Below are 23,738 nucleotides of genomic sequence, written 5' to 3'. Positions count from 1 at the left end.
ACAACCTCCCCTCTCACTCAGCACATTTCCCTTGTAAGTATAGTCCCCTATTTTGCATGTCCGTATATTTTGTATATTTTATCTTTGTGAATGCTGTCACTATTGTGTTATGTGAGCTGGTCTTTGACCGTAATAAATTATTATTATTATTGTCAGTGCCAAACGGTGAATTGAGAATAATGCTTCCTCCTAAACATTTGCTTACACCCTGTAATTCTCATAAACTTTTCAAACTATTGGAAACTCATGAAACCCATGAAAGTGTCTTTGCCTGATTGAAGAGAGTTGCATCCCAAGTTCCCCGTTTTGTATTATTTCTGACACCTGCTGCTCATGGGTCAAATTTGACATTTAAGTAAATAAGCTCCCATACGTTGATCTTCTCTAGTGTCTCATAATCACAAATAGTATGTATTCCAAGAGAGCAAAACTCTCATCACCGTTGCTTCTAACACAGCACTTCTTGTGCAATATTAGACAATATCACAGTGATTGCTCTTGCTAATGGGTCACTCCCTTCTTATCGTGTGTACATTTGGGTCCTGCATAGAAAGGTGACACACATATTTCTCCAACTTCTATTGCATGGCCCTACTTCTTGCCCCACTGTTTATGACCCCCCCTTCTTTCTCTGCATCTCTCTATATTGGCCAACTGAAGATAACACTTCATGCTTCTGATGAAGAGGGTGCTAGTCTACAAAAGATGATGACACAATAAATCTGTTATTGAAGTGCCTCAAGATTCTTTCTTGAGTGATCCCACGTAAAGCGAGCAAACAAATAGTTCTTGGAGTTTTGAAAACCAGCCAATCACTGGATAAATACATCACTGCTTCTATGAGGAGGTGCGAGGCGAGCTTATCCACACTATACTGGCAGAGCTACCTGGACGCTCGGATAATTTCTATATAGAGTGGCTTTTTTCCGACGCTAACTCTAATGTGTCAGCGAAGGTAGCCAAATTCTGTGCTAGAGTCATAAAAATTCGGTCTAATCTAATTAGCAGTGTCCAAATATCTTCAGAACATCTTCAGGACTAGCTAAAGAGGATCCAGTGATATTAATTGCTGTAGTCTACCTCCCTAAGTAGTAACACTCCTTTTAATCAGTTTTCTTTTAAACAATTATTAAAACCTATATTTATTGCCTATTTTTAGATTATTACTGTTTTTCTTTTATTGTTTTATGTATTGCATATTTGTGTGTGCTGGTCAAGAACCGTAATCAATCAATCAATCAATACATCAATACATCAATACATCACTGCAGTCAACAGCAACTGACCTTGTCACCATCTTCTCCAGGAGAACCACCTGGACCAGCAGGGCCAGGAAGGCCTACAGGCCCTTGTACTCCATCACGTCCGGCTGGGCCTTGGGGACCTTTTTCACCCTGTTTTCAATGCCAAAACATTATTCAAACTATGACTGGTGAATAATTAAGAGTGCAGAATATTGAACTCACATCTACAAGTGTCAGACTGGTCCAGTGCATGGTTAAAGCTTGTCAAAGCTAGGAACTTTTGGAGGGGCCCTAAGCAATTTATTATCTCTCAGATCCATCTCTGTAATGTCGTGGTCATCTATGGAGGTCATCTCTGGGGGACCTTCTCTGCCAACTGAAGTGGACAGGTAGTGACTTGAGAGAAAGCGAATTTTGGGTTGTCATTCTCCACGCTTGGAATACCTTCTCAGAGATGCTCTCCATGCACAAATTCTGATGTCATTCCAATGCCAGATGAAGAGCTTTTTATTCCACTGGGCTTTATCTGTAAGTTACAATTCTGGGGTGTGCGGCCTACCATGTGGCTCTGCACAAGTGTATACCCTACTTTTCTGATCCATACCCTTTTGGGTAGTAGATCTGTGTTTTCATTCATTACTACCAGACAGCCGGATGTTAATTATATTCCTTAGTCAATTTTATTTTCTTTCACAAACTATTTTTAAAAGCAATTCATAGGTCATGATTTCACAGCCCTGTATTTGGGTTTGGTTTTGTTTTAAAAAAAGATTGAGGTCCTCCTGTATCGCCCCTCTTGTCTCCATTTACACCTTTTCTCTATTTATCCCACATGACCGTTGTCTGCTTATGAGCAACACCCTGGTCTTTTGTCACTCTCACTTCCTTGCCTTCAACGGTCCTGCTTCCTCTATCTACTCATCAATCCATTATCCTACTCTCCTTTGAGTGTTTTGCAAAGGCTAGAATGCAATTGATATCTGTGATTTTCATTTTGGCAACCGGCACCAAGTGTTGATAGCTGCAAAACAAGCTTTCCAAAGGGTTATCTCTCTCCCTCTCCCTCTCCCTCTCCCCTTCCTTCCTTCCTTCACACACCTTGTTGCACAATTAAATCTAGCACACGGAGAGCTGTGTGAGAAACACATCTGCTCGGTACTTTGTGCATGAAGAAACTTGATGTGTAATATCTTGGTACAACAGTGAGTCCTCCCCACCCACCCAAAAGTACAAAATCAGCTGCTCATTCTCAAAGCAGAAACAATGTACAATTGATCCCAGTCACTTATGACTTTAATTCACAAACTAGGCACATCTCTCATTTACTTGCACCTGAATCTCACTACACCAACCCCCACTTCCTATTTGCCATCTCTGACCTCTCTCTCTCTGCAAAGTAAAAACCTCTGAGCAATGCTATATAGTGATACCTGTAGCATTAGAACAATCACATTAAAGGAAAAAGAAATGCTATAGAATTTATCCATTGCTTTTTGACACATGGATGCCCAAAGCAGGCAACAGAAAGGCTTTGAGGATTTTCTTTACAAACAAGTGGTATATAACTTTTATGAAACAAAATACACACCTAAAATATATAAAAACAGAAAACACAAACAGCCAAACAATACTGTCATAAAAATAGCATCAAATAGAGGAGTGAAACAAAAGAATAACTCTCAGTTGACAGGACCACATAAATAAAAAGGTCTTTCTTGGACCAAAATGACATCAGAATAAACAAATGGGTACTGCGTTTTAGAGGTGGAATACCACAAATGAAAGGTAAAAGGTAAAGGTAAAGGACCCCTGGAAGGTTACGTCCAGTGAAAGGCGGCTATGGGGTTGCGGCGCTCATCTCGCTTCAGGCTGAGGGAGCCGGCGTTTGTCCACAGACAGCTTTCCAGGTCATGTGGTTAGCATGACTAAACTGCTTCTGGCGCAACGGGACACCGTGACGGAAACCAGAGCGCATGGAAACACCATTTACCTTTCCGCTGCTGCAGTACCTATTTATCTAACACTGGTGTGCTATTGAACTGCTAGGTTGGCAGGAGCTGGGACAGAGCAACGGGAACTCACTCTGTCACAAGGATTCGAACCACCGACCTTCTGATCGGCAAGCCCAAGAGGCTCCATGGTTTAGACCACAGCGCCACCCGCGTCCCGTTTTCACAAATGAAAAGGCACCCTGTCAAGTCATCTCTAGAGATCTGAATGGATGAGCAGGACCGCAGGGAAGAAGACAGTTCTCCAGGTACTCTCAGCCCACATGTTGTAGGTTAGCACCAGTGTAATCAATCGTGGTTGCAAATGGACCAGTGGTGTTGTTTTAAAACTAGAAACATACACTTTGCACTGACATTTCTGAACAGTTTTCAAAGGCAGTCCCAGGTACAATACACCTGCAGCAGTCTAGGATGTAGGTATTGGCAGATACTGTCCGTACACTGCACCTGATTGGCTATGGCAGGCAAAGTTAAACACAGCTGCAAAGAGCAGAGTTTCAGGTCACTGATTGGCTACAGTGGGGTTATCTCCAATTTTCTTTGGAGCTTGACTTCTGAACCCTTCTGAACACTATGTTCACGGGTTCATTTTGGTAGCTTCAAGGTCACAGTATTCAATTTTTCTAAGAACCCAGCTCCAAGTGGCTCCCTCAGTCACGATAAGGACTCATACATATAAATTACAAAACTCAGAATGGTACATTGCAAAGCAGCTTAAGTTGTTATAGTAACCATTGTCTGCATTTCAGAATTTCAATACGTTTTTATGATAAGTGCATGATAAATAACAGACAGAAAACAGAAATGAAAATACAGATAATATAACCTGCTGGAGACGGCAGACAGATAAATTAAATATACCAAAGCAGGTGAAGAAATGAAAAATCTCAGGAATACAGTCTTCTAAGTTAATGAGTTATATGTTGTCAATATCATGTAGTTAGTATAATGCCAATACTTATTTGGAGGCAGGGAACAATATGATCATATAGGGAGGGAAAGTGGAGCTTAGAACACCGGCAAAATATCTATTGATAGGATTTTGTGAGAGATTAATGAAATCAATTTACAGCACAATTCTGTACAGTACATGCATACTCAGACAGAAGACTCACTGGGTTTATTGGGACTCCCATGTAAATGCACATTGACTACACAGCTTCAGTTTCATACTGAAGAATGGTGTACCAATATGGCAGGTGTAGCCAGCATGGTGCCTTCCAGAAGTTGTTGCACTACAATTCCCACCATCCCTGGCCATTCACCAATGTTGGTGGTAATCAATGGCATTATTTGCACATAATGCTAAGCCATGTTTTATTAAATCATGCCTTGGCTTTCAGTGCAATCCCTGGCCCATGGCTTAATTATAGTTTCTTTACTGTCAACTAACCATGATCAAAAGCCATGGTTTGGTGTTAGCTTACGAAACTTGGTTTGTTTTAACTATGACTTGGTGTTATGTGCAACTCAGCACCCACCATTAATAGCAGTTTGATTTGCCACGCTGCCACAGTTGCTTACCAAAATGCAAAGGCAATAAGGCAAGAGCAGCTGGGAAACGAACCCAACTATGGAGAAACAATCCATGGTTTGTTTGATTGTCTGTGGAGCAACTTGTGGTTAACTCCCAGTTTAATTGTATGTGTGAACCAGGTCAATGCTGTGGATTGGAGGCAAGGAAGCGCTTGATTCAAAGTTCTATGTTACATAGCGGGAGCTCTGTGCTGTTTTCAGCACCAGCCATTCCATATTGTAATTTCTAATTCCATCCTCACACGCTGCAAACCCAGTGGAACATTTTTTTCCTTTGAACTGCAGACCTCCTTGGCATACCATGGATGCACTTTTTGAAAATATCCTCAGTTTCTGATTGTCATTCAATGTAGCAGGAAAGACAGGACCCTCTTGCGTTCACATAACTTGTTTCATGTTTCCTGCCCACAGGTTTCCTTTGCGACATCTGTTGAGAGTTTTCCACGAGGACTAAAACTCTGCTTACTTTGGAACTCTGTAGTTTAATAATTCTTAGATAGTACACAATATTTATCTTTTAGATAAAATTAAGAGTCAGGGGCACTGTATTTAACATGGCATTGAACCTGGGTGGGGGGGGGGAGAGATTCATATGAAGATCACAAATGCTACTCCCCTATATCTGAGGAGCATTTCCATCTATGTATAGCAGGAATGGGGTACCAGTTTGCCCTTCTGATGTTTCTGGACTCCAGCTCCCATCAGCCCCAGCTAGCATGGCCAATGGCCAAGGATGATGGGAGTTGGGGGGGGTATCTAACAACGCCAGGAGGTCTGAAAGTTCCCCACCGGCAATGTTTTCACTTAGAAGTTGGACTTGACTAGAAAGATAGCAGAGAGTAGGAGTAGGTGATGAAATCTGATACGAAAATGGGAAATAAAGGTGCACTTTGTAAAGCAGAGCACTAGGGCACTAAGGTTAAATCAAAGCTACGGCATGACAAACTATTTTATCATCAGAGTCAGCCACTATTGTGTTCCTGGTGATCAGCTTTGTTTAACCCCTCTCCCTGGGCCTTAGGGCTTGATAAAGTGTGGCAAAAAATGTCATCGAGTTTAATTAAATTTCCGCACTGCTCTATTGTAAATAGAGAGGGAGTATGCCAGGCACATATGCAATAGAAAGGTATTGGAGTGTGAAGAGCTAACATTATTGGATATGAAAAGTAATAATTTCTGTAATATTACTTCTCTCTTTCTTTAGAATTACTCACCGGAGCTCCCTTTTCTCCCGCTGGCCCAGGAGGACCCTGGGGGCCAGGACGTCCCGGCAAACCAATTGGGCCAGCGGTACCTGCCGGACCACGTTCACCAGGTGAGCCCTGCAATTAAAAGAAATGACCACTGAACAAACTATTTAATAACCAGCAACATTGCATAGTTTAGGATTAAGACTGCTAAAAGATTGGCAAGTGCCCTAATTCTTCTAGTGAGATGCCCCCCACACCTCTGCTTTAAACGACAGATGGAGAAGCTCCAGCCCATTCCAGTGGGCCCAATTTGGTCCATAACATTCTTCCTCCCAAGCCTTGGCTACCTGCCCCATACCTGAAATTATACAGGTGGGTGCAGAGTAACAATGGGGAGCCTTAGAATGTCCTCCTGATTGTTCTTCCACAAGCAGGGCTTGCATTCAGGGCCTTTAAATTTGGCACCAAATGCAAGCCCCACTAGGCTTGGTTCCACTTGGAAGCTCCTTGTCCGAGTCAAGCCATTGCCTGGAAAAAAGCAGGGTTTACATTCATCACATTCATCAGTGGCAAATGCAAGCTCTGCTAGGACAGTCTCCACTAAGATCAGGTCCAGGAAGTGCCAGAAAGCAGCGGAGTCCGGGCTCACTCCAGCAGTGCCTTTGTCTCCATTGGAAACCATGCTTTCTGGCTCAGATTCAGGAACGGTATTTCACCATATCTCTTAAGATTTGCCTCGGGGTATATGCATTAGATGGGGAGTCACAGTCACACCTGATTCCTGAATTGATGTTATTCTATAGTTGCAAAGATTTATCTGTCACATTCGTATTTAAAAGTTTTAGGTATACAATTGAAAGAGCTAACAGTCAAAATGCACATGACACTTTTGTGGCTGCAATTGCCCTCCTCCCTAGTTTCCCTGCCTCTTCTCCCTGGTTTGGGTGGCTGGAACATAGGAAACCGTTGAGTCAGCCCATTGGCCCATTTTGCTCACCATCATCTCCATGTGGCTCTCTATACCTTCAGAGGGGTGTCTTCCTTGGGTTTACGCAGAGATGCTAGGGATTGAACCTGGGACTTTTTGCAGGCAGATCATGTGCTCAACCACTGAGCTACAACCCTTCCCCAAGGGTCTATTTTTAGAGAGTTTAATGCAGCCATAGGCAAACTCATCCCTCCAAATGTTTTGGGACTACAACTCCCATAATCCCTAGCTAACAGGACCAATGGTCAGGGATGATGGGAATTGTAGTCCCCAAACATCTGGAAGGCCCAGTTTCCTTATGCCTGTTTAATGAGTTAAGACACCCTACTATAACACATGGGGCTTCTGAGGTAGTTGAAGCCTCTACATCTGCAGAAAAACAGATGTAGATCTCTGGAGAAACCACCCATAATTCAGTGTTGCATATAGTTTGGCCCTCAGGTGGAATAGATAATATGTGAAGGAGTCTTTAGAGCAAGGGGGGGCTAATCTTCAGATGTCGTTAGTTTCCTGCTCCCATCATAGATGATAGGAACTGTAATCCAACAACATTCGGAGTGTCATAAGTTCCTGACCCCTGCTTAAGTGGACCAAGCCAATGTTATGAAATTTGCCAGACGCAAAATGTGAAATTCGCTTAACTGACTAAAAAAAAAAGTTATTGACTTCTATTTTGATGTCAACGGACTCAGCTAGATTAGTCAAAAAAACAGTGCTTCGAATGCAACATCAGATGGCACTGGAGAGCAAAAATATATTTCTAACCGATTTTCCATAGTGCTTTTTATCTTTTATTATAACAATTTAATTTCTGACTTATTTATAGAGGTTTCCCCCCCCCCCCGTGTGTAGATACACCCTATTTGTGGGTAACACAAACTTGCTGAGGCTTCTAGCAAGTTCCTAACACACTTGTGTTCAAAAGATTTTTCTCTTTGTGTTTGGGCTCTTTGAATTTACAGTGCTCTTTTTGTCTGAGGGAAGCTTGTTCTAAAACGCACATAATGAAAAAGGTTGTTGTTTGCTTGCTTGCTTGCTTGCTTGCCCCTGTGCTAACTCCAACCCCCCCCCCCAGCTGATCACATGCCTGAAATACCCAAGTCAGAATGGCAGGGGATGAGGGCTGGCCTTAAATATTCACACGGCATGATTGAGAAGCATAGAATAGGATTAATGCTGCTTTGCTTTGATTAGGATTCCCAGGGAGTGAGAATTAAATTTCATGGCAATTAGAATCTTACCCCACAGAGGGGAGCTGGTTTGTTTTCACAAGTTGGTTGAGAAATGAATATACATGTGCAAGACTTCAAAATCGAGCAGAAGTATCCCCCAATGGAAATTAAAAATAAAACCAATGAGGTAGTGGTCTTACACAATCCTCTTTCCCCTGAGTGTATTTTACTGAGGTTTACTGGGAACTGACAGTTAAGCTGCATGATCAAGAAACTCACAGCATGACACTTGACTATTCAGGTGTCTGAACAGGAAATACCTACATAGGAGGAATGGGGCCATGGGGCCCAGCCCTCAGTATCCCCATGCACACAAGTGAATCCCTCTCTTTTCCTGGCTTTCCCATGTTGAGTGAGGAATGTCTGAAGGGATTTCTCACTACCCACATCCAGTTGAACATGAGATGAACCATCCACAAAATTGGGAATGCAACTGCACAGAAGCTTCTACTCATCTTCCAACTGAACAGAGTAGGCGTTCCCTTCCAACCTTCATCCACTCTCACAACCAGCAAGGCTGGAAGATCATTTGCTGGCAGGGCAGGGCAGACCATATGTGGCCCAGTGCTCACTATAAGTTTTGCTATTTTTTTCTTCAGGCATGATTCCTGCAGCGCTGTGGTTCAGAGATCCCTCCTCCGCCCTGCCCCCCCCTTTCCCAGCCGGAAAACCTCCGAGGTCGCCACTCCCCCCTGATACTCCCCCATGCCGTGTCTTCTTCTTTTCACCCGCCGCGAGCAGGACTGGCAACGGCAACGCCGGACTTGCGCTCCGCCGGGCAGGCCAGGCACGGCAGGCGACCGGAGGGGGCAGCCTGACGGGCGGGGGCGCTGCCAGCTGTGATCCGCCTCTGCCTCCTTGTGCAGCGCTGCCGTCCAGGCAGCCCTAGCTGCAGCACTGAGGGGAGGCTCGCGGCTGGCTTCCCTGCAACGGCGCCCACAGCCCAAGAAGAGGCGGGTGAGGGCGGCGCTGCCAGCGGAGCTTGAGTGCTGCTTCTCCGGCAGGGAGGAGGCTCCGGACACAGTGTGGCCCGGTGGAGGTGCCCTCCAAAGCGCCTCCAGAACTTGGCGCCGTGGAGCCTTGCGCCAGTAGCCTCTATGGCTAAGATGCCCCTGTTCCTGAACAGTGGAGCTTGTGCTCCACCAGAATGTGTGCAGGTAGAAATCACAAAGGCTAGCTTACATATCTTCACCCTCATGTTCCGGAAAGTTGTTTTTATGTTTGAAAGAACACACACACACACACACACACACACACACACACACACATGGGACTTCCTACCTCCTGTTAAAAGTGGTTGGTGCAGGTCACTACTCTGCTTTTACTCTCATTGTACAGGGAAAGGAGGGAGGAAATGTCTACTGTACTCTACTCTGATATAGCAATTTCATACCACACCTTTCAACATACAACAGCTTTTCCTGGCTTCCTGCCCTTCAGACTTCCTGGGCAGGAATAAAGGTGCGTATGAGAGAGAAGCACCATCTGTTGTGACCAACATCTGCAATGACGGCAGAACCACTAGATCAATGCTGAAGTGTCTTATCATGAAAGTAATGTAACATGTCATGAGGTTGTGATGAGCCCAGTGATTTTTAGTATGCAACTGGTGTAAGATTCTGATCCAGACTTGGAGCATGTTCCAGATCAGGGACCCCTCAGCTTTTTCTTGAAAACAGAAGTGGATAATTTAAGAACACTCCTAATCTGGATCAGGGCCCTGCAGCAGTTTCTTGCTTTCCCTCTGTGTGTGCACCTCTGTTTCCAAAGAGTGAGTAACGTAACTTGCAGTTTGGGCCAAACTTCTATGTATATCTAAACTTTTATGTATATTGTAAACTTCTATGTATATCAGAAAGAAAGGAAGGCTGGATTTCACAGCAGTCTACACTAGGCTTTTCATTTTCCTGCCACTAGAGGCTTCTTATCTCTCCCCCCCACCCCCACCCCTTTATAATTTCTAATAAAACAAGAAAACAAGAAAATACCATTTGTCTCCTGCTGATAACAGCAGGTTTCAGATGGGCCAATATGTTTGTGTTGATAGTTCCTTCTGTTTGTCGACTCATAATTACTAGGGAATGGCTATTGACAGAGCTGAATGACATTCATTTAGATACTGTTCACAAGAGCACATACACATAAATAAAAAAGGAAGTCATTTTTTCATACTAATATTTTTTTCATGGGGGGGGGGAACCCATTGTCATTCAAGCAATTCTACTTACAAGGGGACCCGGTGGACCTTGTGGACCTTCTCCTCCTTTCAGACCAGCTCCACCCTACCAAAAGAAGGCATTATTTGTCATTATTACCATTGTCACTATTTGAAGAGTGATGCCCGGCATTTCAGAGCGTTTTATTTCGTCTGTTCTATCTACAGAACATGAATAGTCTATGGGCTATTTACTGCAGAAAAGAAAGAAGAGAGGAAGGATGTTTAGTCCCAGGAATGTGTATACTGGACTGCAGGCCTCCTATGGTTAAACCCTAGAGCAGCTTAAATAAAAATAAAAAATAAAAATAAATCACTTCTCCTCTAAAAGTCAAAATCTTTATTTCTAAGTTTTTAACGAAGTATACATTAATTAACCATTTTCTGTCACTTAACCACTAATCAAGCCTTTAAGAGCTAAGCAGTCAGTATATTGTAAACTGGTGTTTAGGACTGGGATGAGCCTATTGAGCCTGAGATGTTGGATCTTCCCCGGCAAATAACCATATCACCATCTTCTCCTCCCCGTCAACGGGGAGGACAGGACAGGAAATGGCACCTCAAGAAACTGACAGAGAGCAATGCTAAAGACACAATTAGTGCTGTACATTTAATAGACATTCATAAATTGATTTTTAAATGTCAGAAGATAATCTGTACTGTACTTTTTATATTTTAAAAAACAACCCTTAAGCACTCTGTGTGGACATTGTTCTCTTAGCAGTTAATATAACAATGTGCAGACACCAGAAGTAACTCCTGCTGAATTCAGTAGGACTTAACCCCATGCAAATAGGGTTAGGGACACATCCTTAATACTGTACCTGAGCTCCTGGCAGGCCTCTTTCGCCTGGGAAACCACGGAGTCCCGGAGGGCCATCTTTTCCAGAGATGCCTTGAGGACCTGGATCACCCTAAGGAAACAGATCAAAAACAAGTTGCAGGCAGTTCAGCCATGATTCCTCACATATGCTGGATTTTAATGGCAATGAGATTCTGCATCCACCCACATGGCAAGTTCTGAAGATCCTGCCAAATTTAAAAGAGCTGATGTTTTTTTTATTTTTAATTACCAATGAAGTTCTGAGACGTGAACATATGCTAAGGCATTGACTAAACTCTCTTCCTTAACTTGTTTATCATTGTTCTTTTGACCAAAGAAGCAGTTACACGAGCTTTCAGCTCACCCATAATCAATCCAATGCTAGCTTACCTTTTACGTGAGGTTGGGTACTCCTAAGCACACAGTCTCAATCTTCAGTGAACCCATGCAGCTTCATTAACTGCACTTGCCACTGTTGGACATTTTGGACCATTACAATGTAGACCCATTTGGATGGTAGGGAGGATCATTCTTCCAGTGTTGATGACCATTCCATGCACTAATTCCCACCACCAGCGGCGGACCTACTATGAAACTTAAGCTTCAGGGCCCCTAATCCCAGAGAGCCCCCAGAAGCTATTTTTGACTGCTTTGCTTTAAATCTTGGGGGATCTAGTAGACCTAATCTGAGTGGCATTGATTTGAGTCAAATTGATAGATTTTTGCCGTTGCATATATTTCCATCCCAGAGTTTGAGAGTCAGTAGCACAGACGTTGTGACGATATGGTGATCTGTCATGGAACAACCCCATTGAAGAAGACAACAGTGGATAGCTTGGCAACGGCTGGTTGCCAAGGGGCCCCCAGAATGTAGGTCCGCCACTACCCACCACTCAACAAAATTAGATCTGCAGGGTTCATGAAGGAGGGCGTTTTTGGCAATGAAGCTCCACTCATGGTAGAATGGTTTGTGTAAATATATGTAAGTGAAGTAAGACTATTGAGCTTGTGTTCTTCCACTGCTGTTTTTATGAGGATTTACGAAATCAATTTATTTCTACGATACTGGCCGATTTTCCAGGACGCTCTGAAGAATTCTATATGAAATGGCTTCTTTCAGATACCAATCCAACTGTCACAGCTGTGGTGGCAAAATTTTGTGCCAACGCTATTAAGATTCGTCCCACACAAATTGGTGGCACCCAAATCAATTCTTGATCTGAGCCAGAAAAGAACCCGATTTGCCGATGCCTCGATTTACGTAGTCCAATAATTAACCAACCATATTGTACCCAATGGAATAATGATGGAAAATCTCGTCTAGTTTAAATTTTTAGAATATATTTTAAATTGTATTCTTGGTTGATTTTATGTTTTAATATGCTGTGCTGGTCATTGACCGTAATAAATTAATTTTTTTTAAAAAATAAGTGAAGTAACAAATCCCATGTGTATCTCTGAAGCTGTGGCAAACTGCCCATTCAGATCAACACACAAGAAAATATTGGTGTGTCTTCATGCATCCAACACAGGTACACACGCCAGCACTGTTACCTTAGCACCTTCTTTCCCAGCAGCACCTGGAAGACCTTGTTCACCTGGTGGGCCCGGAGGACCAGGATGACCTCTCTCACCTATTGGGCCAGTCTCGCCAGTGGGGCCCTAAGAAACCAAAAGAGCAGCATTAATTATCCCATGCCACTGACGTATTCCCTGACCTCCACTTCCAAGAGGAATACAGTTAACCAATTTTCTTGTCATGTTCAAATGGCCTTCAGCATTTAAGATCTCTAAACATAGTTGTACCACGACAGCATCCTACTCAAAAAATGGTCAGGACGTGGTAGCGCTCTGATGGGATAGGGGAGGAATGAGATTCAAAGGTGAATCTTCCTAATTTGCACTTTCTGAAACAAAGCACGAACCAAAACGCAGCCAAGCTTTGAAATTTTGCAATGCAGTTCTCCGGCCAAGTAATGTGTACAAAATGCATGTATCAGTGGCCAAAAATGTGCATATAGTTCCCTAGGAAGGGGCTTTGTACCATGGGATTATTGTGATGTTTTAGGATTTTCACTTTAAAATCTGCATGAAAACAGGATAAGGTGGACCAATTCCCAAAGGTACTGGCACAGGACAGAGATGGGCTGATCTGTCCATATCTAGCTGTGATTACTGAATGGTAAGAATTGGAGGAGAGATGGGTCTTTAGCACTGGGACACCTTTCCTGCTCATTAGAAACTCCACATCCCAGTTTCTGCCACTCTTCGTGTGGCGGTGAGTAGTGTACACCCTCCCCTTCTGATGCACATGGCACAAGTGTCCAGCAAATGTGGCTATTAGCATTGGCTTCGAGTTACAAGAAAGGAGATTCTGACTAAACACCAGGAAGAACTTTCTGACAGTAAGAGCTGTTAGACCAGGCATCCCCAAACTGCGGCCCTCCAGATGTTTTGGCCTACAACTCCCATGATCCCTAGCTAACAGGACCAGTGGTCAGGGTTGATGGGAATTGTAGTCCAAAACATCTGGAGGGCCGAAGTTTGGGGATGCCTGTGTTAGACAGTCAAACGGTCTCCCTCGGGAGTTGATGAACTGTCCTTCATTGGAGGTTTCAAAGCAGAGGTTCGATGGCCATCTTTCATGGATGCTTCTGTTGGGATTCCTGCATTGCAGGGGGCTGGACAATATGACTCTTGGGGTCCCTTTCAATTCTACAAGGCTATGATTCTGTGTTGCCATTGGCCCGGCAAGTTGGCAAACTGGTGTACAGTTATGAGGAAGTGTGCGGAGATATATTGCTTCTATTGTCTTGGGGTAATAGGATGCCTAGATAATTAGGCAGACTCTCTCTTATCTGGGAAGGTCTCCATTGTAGCACTGCAAAACCCTAATTAATAGGCCTAGCTTGGATTCTGATGAGGCAATCCAAATTCAGCTCACTTCCCTCAGATACAGTATACATTTGGAAGCAAAGCACAAACAAATGCCATTGATTCCAAAGTGTACTAAGCACTCTTTCTGTTTGTAAGACATTAGTTTAAAGGAAATTTAACACCGTGTTTTGCCACTACACTTCCATTTCTCCTATTTACAGATAAAAATCAGAAACATCAACACAGAATGATACAAATTCATGTGCAAGCTCCTTCTAAGTTTGGTTGTACATGGTGCAACACATATTCCCCCCCCCCCTGGTGACAGAAAGCAATGGGCTATTTTTCTTTTAAAAAAGAAAGAAAATAAAATGCAAATGCGATACAAATAAATTAAAAAAACCCACAAAGAAAGCAAATGCACAATATACCAGTCCTGAGATAGGATTACAGTTACATTTACTAACATTCAAAGACAGCCTGGTTAGGCATTGGAAATTAAGCTTAGTCAATAAAAGTCGAGAAGGAGACACGCGGTAATTCAGATAAAATGTGCACTCAGTAAGATGCCCGCTGTTTCACTTCAGTGAAGTGTTGGGAGAAACACAACAAAAATGATTCATACGACTCCTGTAGTTAAACCAGAGCAGAGAGAAATTCAGAGAGGTCTGACCATCTAAAAGCTTTTTCTTTAAGGGCTTGTTGCAATAGCATTTCTTGTCAAGCCACACTCTGTGATTCCTTAAAAAAAATACTATGGGTTGGATCCAGTGCTCCCATAAGTTGAAGTAAGTTCATGGCACCCTTCTAAAGAAGGAAGGGTGGAACATGGTTTTTTTTTGGGGGGGGGGCATTCTTCTTTTCCCCTGCAGTCCTGGTCTGGAAGGTTTGGAGAAACTCTTGAACATCACATAGAAGATGTTGATATCCCGCTTTATCACTACCCGAAGGAGTCTCAAAGCAGCTAACATTCTCCTTTCCCTTCCTCCCCCACAACAAACCCTCTGTGAGGTGAGTGGGGCTGAGAGACTTCAAAGAAGTGTGACTAGCCCAAGGTCACCCAGCAGCTGCATGTGGAGGAGCGGAGACGCGAACCTGGTTCCCCAGATTGCGAATCTACCGCTCTTAACCACTACACCACACTGGCGATAAAGTAGCATGGTATGCTTCTGGAAGAAGGACAAGTCAGGGTAAATTGATTTCCCATGGTCCTCCCTCCAGAGGGAGCTACCACTACATAGAAGTGCCTTCCACAAATTAAAGGAGCCCTCCCATTTGCAGAAGGACAAGTCTGACTCTGACCTCCTAAACTGAGCATGTATAGGTCTCCATGAACCTTCCATAATCTCTCGTAGGGTCGCTAACAATCCCGTGGTATGCTTTTAAACTTTCCCACTAACGTGAGCATGGTTTCCCACTAAGGTGAGCAGGGTTTCCCCTGATTTACAGATCCCACAGATTTCTCTTCGGGCGAATTTCCGAGAAACATGTTTAGGTTGAGCATGCAAACCTCATCTGTTTCAGGCGACTTGCTCCAAAGCAAGTCCACCCTGCCCCAGTCCCGACTCTTGAACCAGGACACACAATGGGACAGATCTGGGATTTACTGCAAGCCCTGGGTTCAATCAATCACATTCTCTGTCTCACAGTTTTGTTGCAAGGGATAAACATGCTTTATAACATGCTCCAAGGAGTGGCCACACAGATCTTACTGGGTAACTGTACATAAAATGGGATGTACAAAACAACATTGCGCAGAATAGAAGATGGCTGTCTCCATTAATACATGGGGACAGCCATCTTCTCCATTATGATTAATATTAATATTATTATTAAAAAAATAAGACCGTCCTTCATCTATAGATCTCAGGGCAGCTCATAACATAAAAATACAAGATAAAAAACAGTTACCCAGGAAGTGACAGCACTTCATGACGTGTGATTAAAAAAACATTTTTTTATCCAATGTGGCAGGTGCCGCACTTTGAAGCTGTTCTTAGCATCTTTATGCTGTTAAACTAAGAGAGAGAGAGAGAGAGAGAAAGCGAGGGAGGGAGGATGTCTCGGACCAGGCATAGGCAACCTTCGGCCCTCCAGATGTTTTGGACTACAATTCCCATCATCCCTGACCACTGGTCCTGTTAGCTAGGGATCATGGGAGTTGTAGGCCAAAACATCTGGAGGGCCGAAGGTTGCCTATGCCTGCCTTGGACCATCTCATAAATAGCAGCTACCATTTCTTATTTTTTAAAAAAAACAACTGTATTTTTTTTAAAAAAAAAATCTGTGCATTCCCCCACCCCACCCCGTTTAAAACTCCACATGGAATAGTGACAAAACAGACTTGCTTGGGGGCACATGTGGGCACAAGGCAAAAACAGTCTTGGTCTGAACACCCACCACCCCATTGATAGACTGTGCAGTGGGTCAGCTTGGAAGAGGTTGCTGTGCAACAGACACGGACAAACTAAAGGCTCCCTCCGCATCTGGTAAAGCTAAAGTTAGGCAGAAACATCATACCTGAGGTCCAACCACTCCACCAGGACCCGGGGGGCCAGTCTTGCCTTGGAAACCCTAAGAAACAAAGAAGACAATGGTTACTAATACTGACACTTCTGCACATCACAAACGGCTTTTAACTGCTGAAGAGATGAGAAGCATGAAGCGCGGTTTCAGGGGAATCGTCTTCCCCCCAAGAATAAAGACTGCCATTTCTGTTATTACTGCGTGCACTTGAATGTAAAATATTGAAGACTCTTTTCAAAGATCTATCATTTCCAATCATTGTGAGCTTGGCTCCTCCGCTAGTGCGGTTCAAGGTGGCAGCATTCGCAGGTCGCACTTTCTGCAAAACTGATTAGGGGGCTGTGATTGCACAAATGATATTGCTCAGATTCAGATCAAATATATGTTGCAGACATCTGCACAGATGTGTTAAGAGCAGACAAGCAAGAACAGCTATACATAGATACACTTAAAATCAGACTGGGAACGACAGGTAGATGATGCCTTAAAGGCATGGAAGGAATACCAATGGAGCTGGTAACTGAGACAAGAAATCAAGATGTTGATTCCACCCCCCCTCTTCCCTCCTTTATAAAAGGGGACCAAAAGCTTGTTTAACTGTTTTCTACGTACCCCAAGTAGGAACAAGAGGAATTATCTCAAGAGGAATTTCATTGGTCTCATCCAAGCCCTTCTAGTTCCACCCCACAAAATCCATTTGCATGTTTCACCAGTGTGGTGGCATCCAAATTGGCCTTGCAATTTTGCTGTGGGCAAAATCCAGCAGCTCCTCTGAGATATTTGGTGCAAATACAACTGGAGATAGCACTGCAAGATGGATGCTCTCCCGCAGCAGAGTGGCGAGGCGCACATTTAAAAGAGCTCAGCAATGCTACAGAGTGATGGATTATATATAAAAAGATGGGGAAAGCACACAAAGACTCCCTAAGGCGTGTTTGAAGGCACATTGAGTGTCTTGATGACCCTTTTAAGGAAAAGTTTCTGCAAAAGAAGCAAACGGCCCCCTGAGAATTGCCGGGAGCCAGAGGATCCTCTGCACTAATGCTCACTCAAAGCTGCTACTTCAGCAAAGCTGCACTGTGACCTTCCAAGAGCAGTCCTAGGCATTCAGCAGCCGACAAGGAATTGACAGACCTCCACTGCTGGCAGGGACAGAGTATAATCTGCACTGGAGATGCCATGGGCAGAAAAGGAGCTGTGCAGCTTTCCCCAAGCAACTGAGCTTCCCCGGTCCCTTTTTTTGTTAAGTATAATAGTTTAATGGACACTGAAATGAAAATGCTTAAATGTGTATTGGTGAAAATGTTTGACGTGGGTTTTTTCCATGGGGCTACATTAAAGCCAAGGAGAGCACTCTGAGCTCTTGAGTCATTAATTAATTGATTGTTGTTCTCTGGTAGCTAACTTGTGAGTGTTGTAACCTTAGATCATGTGATGAAGGTATTGGGCTGCAAATCTCCATTTTAAAAGGGAGTGGCCATTGAGTCTTGTCCTCCCAAACTCCATGGAGTGATGATGTAAATGAAGCTCTCCTGAAGGGAGACTAAACAGCCTAAGGCCAATGGAGGCTGAGGAGAGAGAGAGAGAGAGAGAGAGAGAGAGAGAGAGAGAGAGAGAGAGAGAGAGAGAGAGATTTTTGCTTATAGATCTATTTGGATTATTTCATATTTTGTAAGATGCTGAGCCTGTGCTGGACAGCACAAGTCATTGTATGGATATCTGGGTTGCATCTTTGATGCTTATGTTTTGTTTTGAAGAGTTCTGCCAGTAAAAGTTTGAATAATATTTTTATGGGCCGGGACAATGATTTCTTCCAAAAGGAGCCAGTTCTTATGCTTCCAGTCACTTCAAACTGTGTGATGTTAATATCTGCAACATAAACATTTGTTACATTGTGGGGGGAAGTGAAGGGGCGGGGGAAAGCAGCCTGGAGGAAGGATAAAGCATCTTCTGCACAACCTGCTCAGGTCTTCACTGGAAATCACAGCCACCTCCTTGCTTTGCAGCAGGGCTGGGCTAAGACCTTTAGAAGCTCTAAGCACTTAAAAGATTTTGGTGCCACCATATATATCTAATTCAAAATATATCATTATATATCACTGATCTATGTAATTACCTCTATTATTACTATTTTATTATACAGTATATATGTGTACGTGTGTATCTGTGTCATTTTCCCCCCATTTATCTCTTCTTCTTTTTGAAGCTGGTTCAGCTGCACTAAGGTAATAATAGCAATATAGTCCATGGTAAATCCAGGAATGGAAAATATCCACGGTGCCCCCCCCCCCTTGATACCCTAAGTGTGTGCTTATTGTGCTTAATGGTTAATCCAGCCCTGCTTTGTAGCTAGGATTAGGATTCCAGGCTCATGTTGATTGCCAAGTGTCAAGTTCCACCCAAGAGGAATGAGCAGTGTACTAAAAAGAAAACCACCACCATATCGAAGAAAACAAAGAATGCACTTACCGTTTCACCCCTCTGCCCTGGGTGTCCGGGCAAGCCATCCTTCCCTGGTGGACCCTGCAATGGGAAAAAAGAAGCAATCAAATTATAGCTCTGAGAAGCAGATGCTAACCAAGTCTAGCAATCTTTGTGATAGCTCCAATCTGACAAGCTGGCTTTCAAGCATCCCACCGCGAATGCCGGCTGAGTGACCAACCATTATTAAGCTGACTGCTCATGGTCAGGGATGTTCAGTTAATATTTGCTGAATGGGAGTTAATGACTGGAAATCTCTCTCTCTCTCTCTCTCTCTCTCTCTTGTCTGCCTTTGGAAGGGAACACCCTTTAGCCAATGCAACACAGGCACAGCGTTGTTGCATCTTGGACGGGAAGGCAGAGAGAGGGAATCAGAGAGCCAGAGGGGGTTTCTTGGGGTTGGAGTTTAGCTGGACTGGAAGCAGCTAGGGCAAGGGGCTGCAGGGGGTCTGAGCAATTGCTTCCTTAAGGAATCTAATGCACATTCTGTGCCTTTGTGCGCTGACAGCTGTGTGGGCCCATAGCTTCTAACGTGACCTACTTCTGTATCTGTAAATAAGTCAAACACTAAAGAAGGTACCAGAAAAACCCTGGTGCCCTCTCATCCAAAAGAAACAAAATAGTACATTTCTGCTGCCTCCTGCTCCTCATTAATTTATTACCGCTCCCCAATTGCACAACGACTTCTCCTAAGGCAATCCAAATTCATAAGAATGCTGTTATCTTTGAAAATTGTACTTCGCTCAACCCCGATTTGATAGAAACTGTTTTAAAAATGAAAACTTATGGAATTTATCAGTAAGATAAGGGTGGGGGGGGTCTGTGATATTAAAAAATGCAAAAACAAACCCACCCCAAAATTATGCAATGAACCATGTTACACGCCAGCATGCCACAATGGAACTCTGGCAGTTCTTTCTTTCTTTGCAATAAAAATCTGTTTTAGGAGCTCTGGAAAACATTTCTGCTTAAACTTTTTACTGACAGCCCCTTCTCCACTCCCACCCCCTAACTGCTCCTGCCACCCACCCACCCACTTTGGTTCCATAGGGCAAACACAGATTTTTGCTCTGTGATGTAGTGATGGACATATAGATCCCCAGAGTGGGAGGTAATAAAACTGAAGCTGGGAAATTACGTCTCCATGTGACATTCTGTCAACCAAGGATAATAAGAGCAAGGGATGCTGGATCAATATGATTTCAGGTTCAGTACATTCTCACCAGGACAAACCTGGTCTACAAGCGAAGCTCAAACAAAGTCTGAAGGGTTGTATTAGGCAGAAACAAGCAGTGCAGCCCATTGATTCCATTGGAGCTGATTAATTCCGCTAAGGTAAATGGGACCCTAAAACTTTTGAAAGCCTCTGCATTATCCCAAGCTCGTGGATACTTCAGTTCCATTTATGAATGCAACATTTTAAAGACCCAGTTAGTGCATGTCATACACTTGTTTGGTAAAAGGCTGCCAATAGCGGATATAACTTTTCCCATTAACTTCAGCATTTTTCTTTCCTTTTGGGACTGGGATCGACGCAAGATGGAGAGAGACCTCTAGTGGCATCTGATCATCCCTACAGAGAAAAATATTCTGCAGATACTAAAGTGGCTGCCACCTTGTTGGGATGGTGGCAAGTTTTCAATGAACTTCTTTACCCTGCAAGCTGCCTCGTTGAGAGCTTGCACAAAATTTTCGGCAGCAACCAGGTGTGAGCAAGGAAGGCTACAAATTGCATTGTCAGGGTTATGTTACACAGAATGAAGAAAAACACATTTCAGCTATGGTTGCAGAAAAAGCAGGAACCATATAGCACACTTTAAAATACACTATACAGTGGTGCCTCGCTTAATGAATGCCCTGCTTAACTAAATTTCCGCTTAACGGACGGTTTTTTCCTAGCGGAGGTTGACTCGCTAGACGAATGCGTTTTATGAAAAATTTGTGTAGCGAATCGCGGTTTCCCATAGGAATGCATTGAAATTCAATTAATGCATTCCTATGGGGGGGGGAAATCCGGGAAAAAAATCAATGCATTCCTATGGGATTCGCTAGATGAATTTTTCGTTATAAGAAAAGATCTGTGGAACGAATTAAATTCGTCTAGCGAGGCACCACTGTAGTTGCACAGAACAGAAACTCACCTTCTGATTTTTAAATTATTTATACAGCTTCAGTTGTTTGTTCCCTGGCTTGTCCTACCATAGTTATCAGATTTCCCAGCAAACACTTTTGCTTTTAATGTTTGTTTCAATGCAGCAGCAGGTTTTATGAAGTATATGGTATATACTGGTATATGAAGTAGCTAAATGGTTTTAGCTATTTCATATACCAGGGAAAGCGCTATTGAGCTTCTCAACACATGGAAAAACAGCCCTTAACAACCAGTCTTTATTTCTGCATCCCATTTGCTGAATAAGCATTGCATTTATTTTGAGAAAATACTTACAGGGGGACCTTTTGGTCCAGGAAATCCAACAGGCCCCTGGGGTCCTTGTGGGCCCTAAAATCAATCAGGAAAGCAAAAGCAAAACAAAAAATGTTAGCAGCAGCAACGGCGGCATGGAAATAGCACAAATATTTTGGGGAGAAACTTGTGATGCAACCAACCTATGGGAAATGTTAAACTAATGCCTGCCCCTGGCTGTTGACAAGGTGGGGGTCTCAGTGAAAAACGTTGTTGTCTCAGCAAATCTATTCAAATCACACACCTAAACATCTGGGCATAATTGCTTGTATACAGATGAGACAGTGCAAGGCTTGTCTCGCTCTGTTTAATATAGGATGTGCCATTTCAGTACAATGCCATCGGCCAAATTTCTGCAAGCAATTCCAGTTATTAATTTGGTTACAAAAATAAATATTACCTAGTATCAGCATTACAGCACAATCCTGTGTATGTCTGCTGAGAAGTAAGCCCTACTGAATTCCACGAGACTTAGGCAGCGTACACTATACATTCAAAGCACACACACACACTGTACAAAATCCTGGGAGCTGTAGTGTGTTAAGGGTGCTGGCAATTGTACCTCTGTGAGCAAGTGAACTACAGTTCCCAGTTCTTTTGGCAAAACCATGTCCTTTAAATAGGTATTTTATTATGTTTTTCTATATGTTGGAAGCCGTCCAGAGTGGGTGGGGCAACCCAGTCAGATGGGCGGGGTACAAATAATAAAATTATTATTATATGGTGTGTGTGTGCAGCTTTCCTCTCAAGTAATTTATTCTGTAACTAGGGTACTCCCACCACTGGTTTGGGAAGCAGCATATATACAAAGTTAGCCATAATCCATATCTATGTTGTTGTTCCTTATGAAATACTGTGTTTTGCGGCATTTCCCCGAAAACCAGCTTCCACCTGAATCAAGATAAACCAACAAACTAGCTTCATTCTAAGCCAGGAATGTGTACGCAGACCACATACAGAAGCACAGGTTATTTTAGACATTTCTGCACCTGAGGCAAAAGATGTCAAAATTATATACCTTCCTGCTATTTATTTATTTTTAAGTCAAGGTTCATGGTAAGTCAGCCCTGTGACTGCAATTCCTTGTGAAGTGTTTCTCTGCTACTCTGGTGAAGAGGACAGACTATCTCGGAGTTCTTTGAAGTTCTCTTGTTGCAGCCTGGCATTGAATGAAATTCATGGTGAGAGTCAAATTTTAGCTGCCTTTTGTGTCAGCTGGAGAAACTCTTATGAGGAATGTGCAGGGAAAGGATTCTGCATGCATATGGCCTAGGACCCTCGTACCTATGGGACCGCCTCTCCTGGTATGCCCCACGGAGGACCTTAACGTCTGCAAATAATAACACCCTGAGGATTCCAGGCCCCAGGGAGATTAGACTGGCTTCGACCAGAGCCAGGGCCTTTTCGGCCGTGGCCCCGGCTTCGTGGAAGGCTCTCTCACAAGAGACCAGGGCCTGCAGGATATGACATATTTCCGCAGGGCCTGCAAGACGGAGCTGTTCCGCCAGGCCTTTGGTTCAGTCTGATTCTTTTCTTTCTGTTTAAGAACAAGCATTAAAGAGGCCTCCTAGCCCGCTCACAGGTCCTTTATAAGACCAGTGGTAACAGTTGGCCCTGGAGAATATCAACCACTCTCAATTTTGCCCGTGGACTGCCATCTGTCCAGATTTTAATTTGCTCTGAACTAATTTTAAGATGTATTTTAACTAGCGTAATTGATTGCCTGTTTTATGTTCTTTGTACAGTGTCTTAAGTTTCTTGATGTTAGCCGCCCTGGGCGGGGTACAAATAAAATTTATTATTATTATTATTATTATTCAAGGAGGAAACAACAAAAAAGTCAGGAAGCAGACCTGGATCCTTGTGAAAGTGCAGCTAGCATCTATATTTGGTTCATGTTCAGCCAGGTGGCTGCTAGGCAGAGATTTTATGGCGAGATCTACAATTCCTACACTCAGCTGACAGCATTACAGCCCAAAACAAATTAAGGTGCAGAAAACTGCTTATGAAGCAAAAACAAACAAGCAAGCAAAAAACACATTTGCCTGAAGTTAGAATCACCTTAAAAGAGGAAGCATCTATTTATACTTTTAATAATTGCCCACAGTGGGGGAGCTTCATGCTCCGCCACCAGGGGCGGAGAGCAGGCACGC

At 43.4% G+C, this 23,738-nt stretch overlaps 1 protein-coding gene across 2 annotated transcripts in view; it reads right to left on the bottom strand.

Moving 5' to 3' along the window:
* The window catches only part of COL11A1 (collagen type XI alpha 1 chain), a 248,703-nt gene that overhangs the window by 57,094 nt on the left and 167,871 nt on the right, over window positions 1-23,738 (bottom strand). For both annotated transcript variants that reach the window (XM_035122972.3, XM_035122973.3), the window contains 8 exons: window positions 21,568-21,621; window positions 19,110-19,163; window positions 16,635-16,688; window positions 12,792-12,899; window positions 11,239-11,328; window positions 10,428-10,481; window positions 6,004-6,111; window positions 1,287-1,394 (listed from right to left, as the gene is read on the bottom strand). In XM_035122972.3, the coding sequence (XP_034978863.3) occupies window positions 1,287-1,394; window positions 6,004-6,111; window positions 10,428-10,481; window positions 11,239-11,328; window positions 12,792-12,899; window positions 16,635-16,688; window positions 19,110-19,163; window positions 21,568-21,621 (630 nt within the window). The remainder of the gene's footprint in view (window positions 1-1,286; window positions 1,395-6,003; window positions 6,112-10,427; window positions 10,482-11,238; window positions 11,329-12,791; window positions 12,900-16,634; window positions 16,689-19,109; window positions 19,164-21,567; window positions 21,622-23,738) is intronic.

This window comes from Zootoca vivipara, chromosome 7 (assembly GCF_965207765.1).
Source record: "Zootoca vivipara chromosome 7, rZooViv2.hap1.1, whole genome shotgun sequence".
NCBI classification, from domain to species: Eukaryota; Metazoa; Chordata; class Lepidosauria; order Squamata; family Lacertidae; genus Zootoca; species Zootoca vivipara.
The sequence above is the reverse complement of the archived record's forward strand: the minus strand, read 5'-3'. Positions and strand labels throughout refer to the sequence as shown.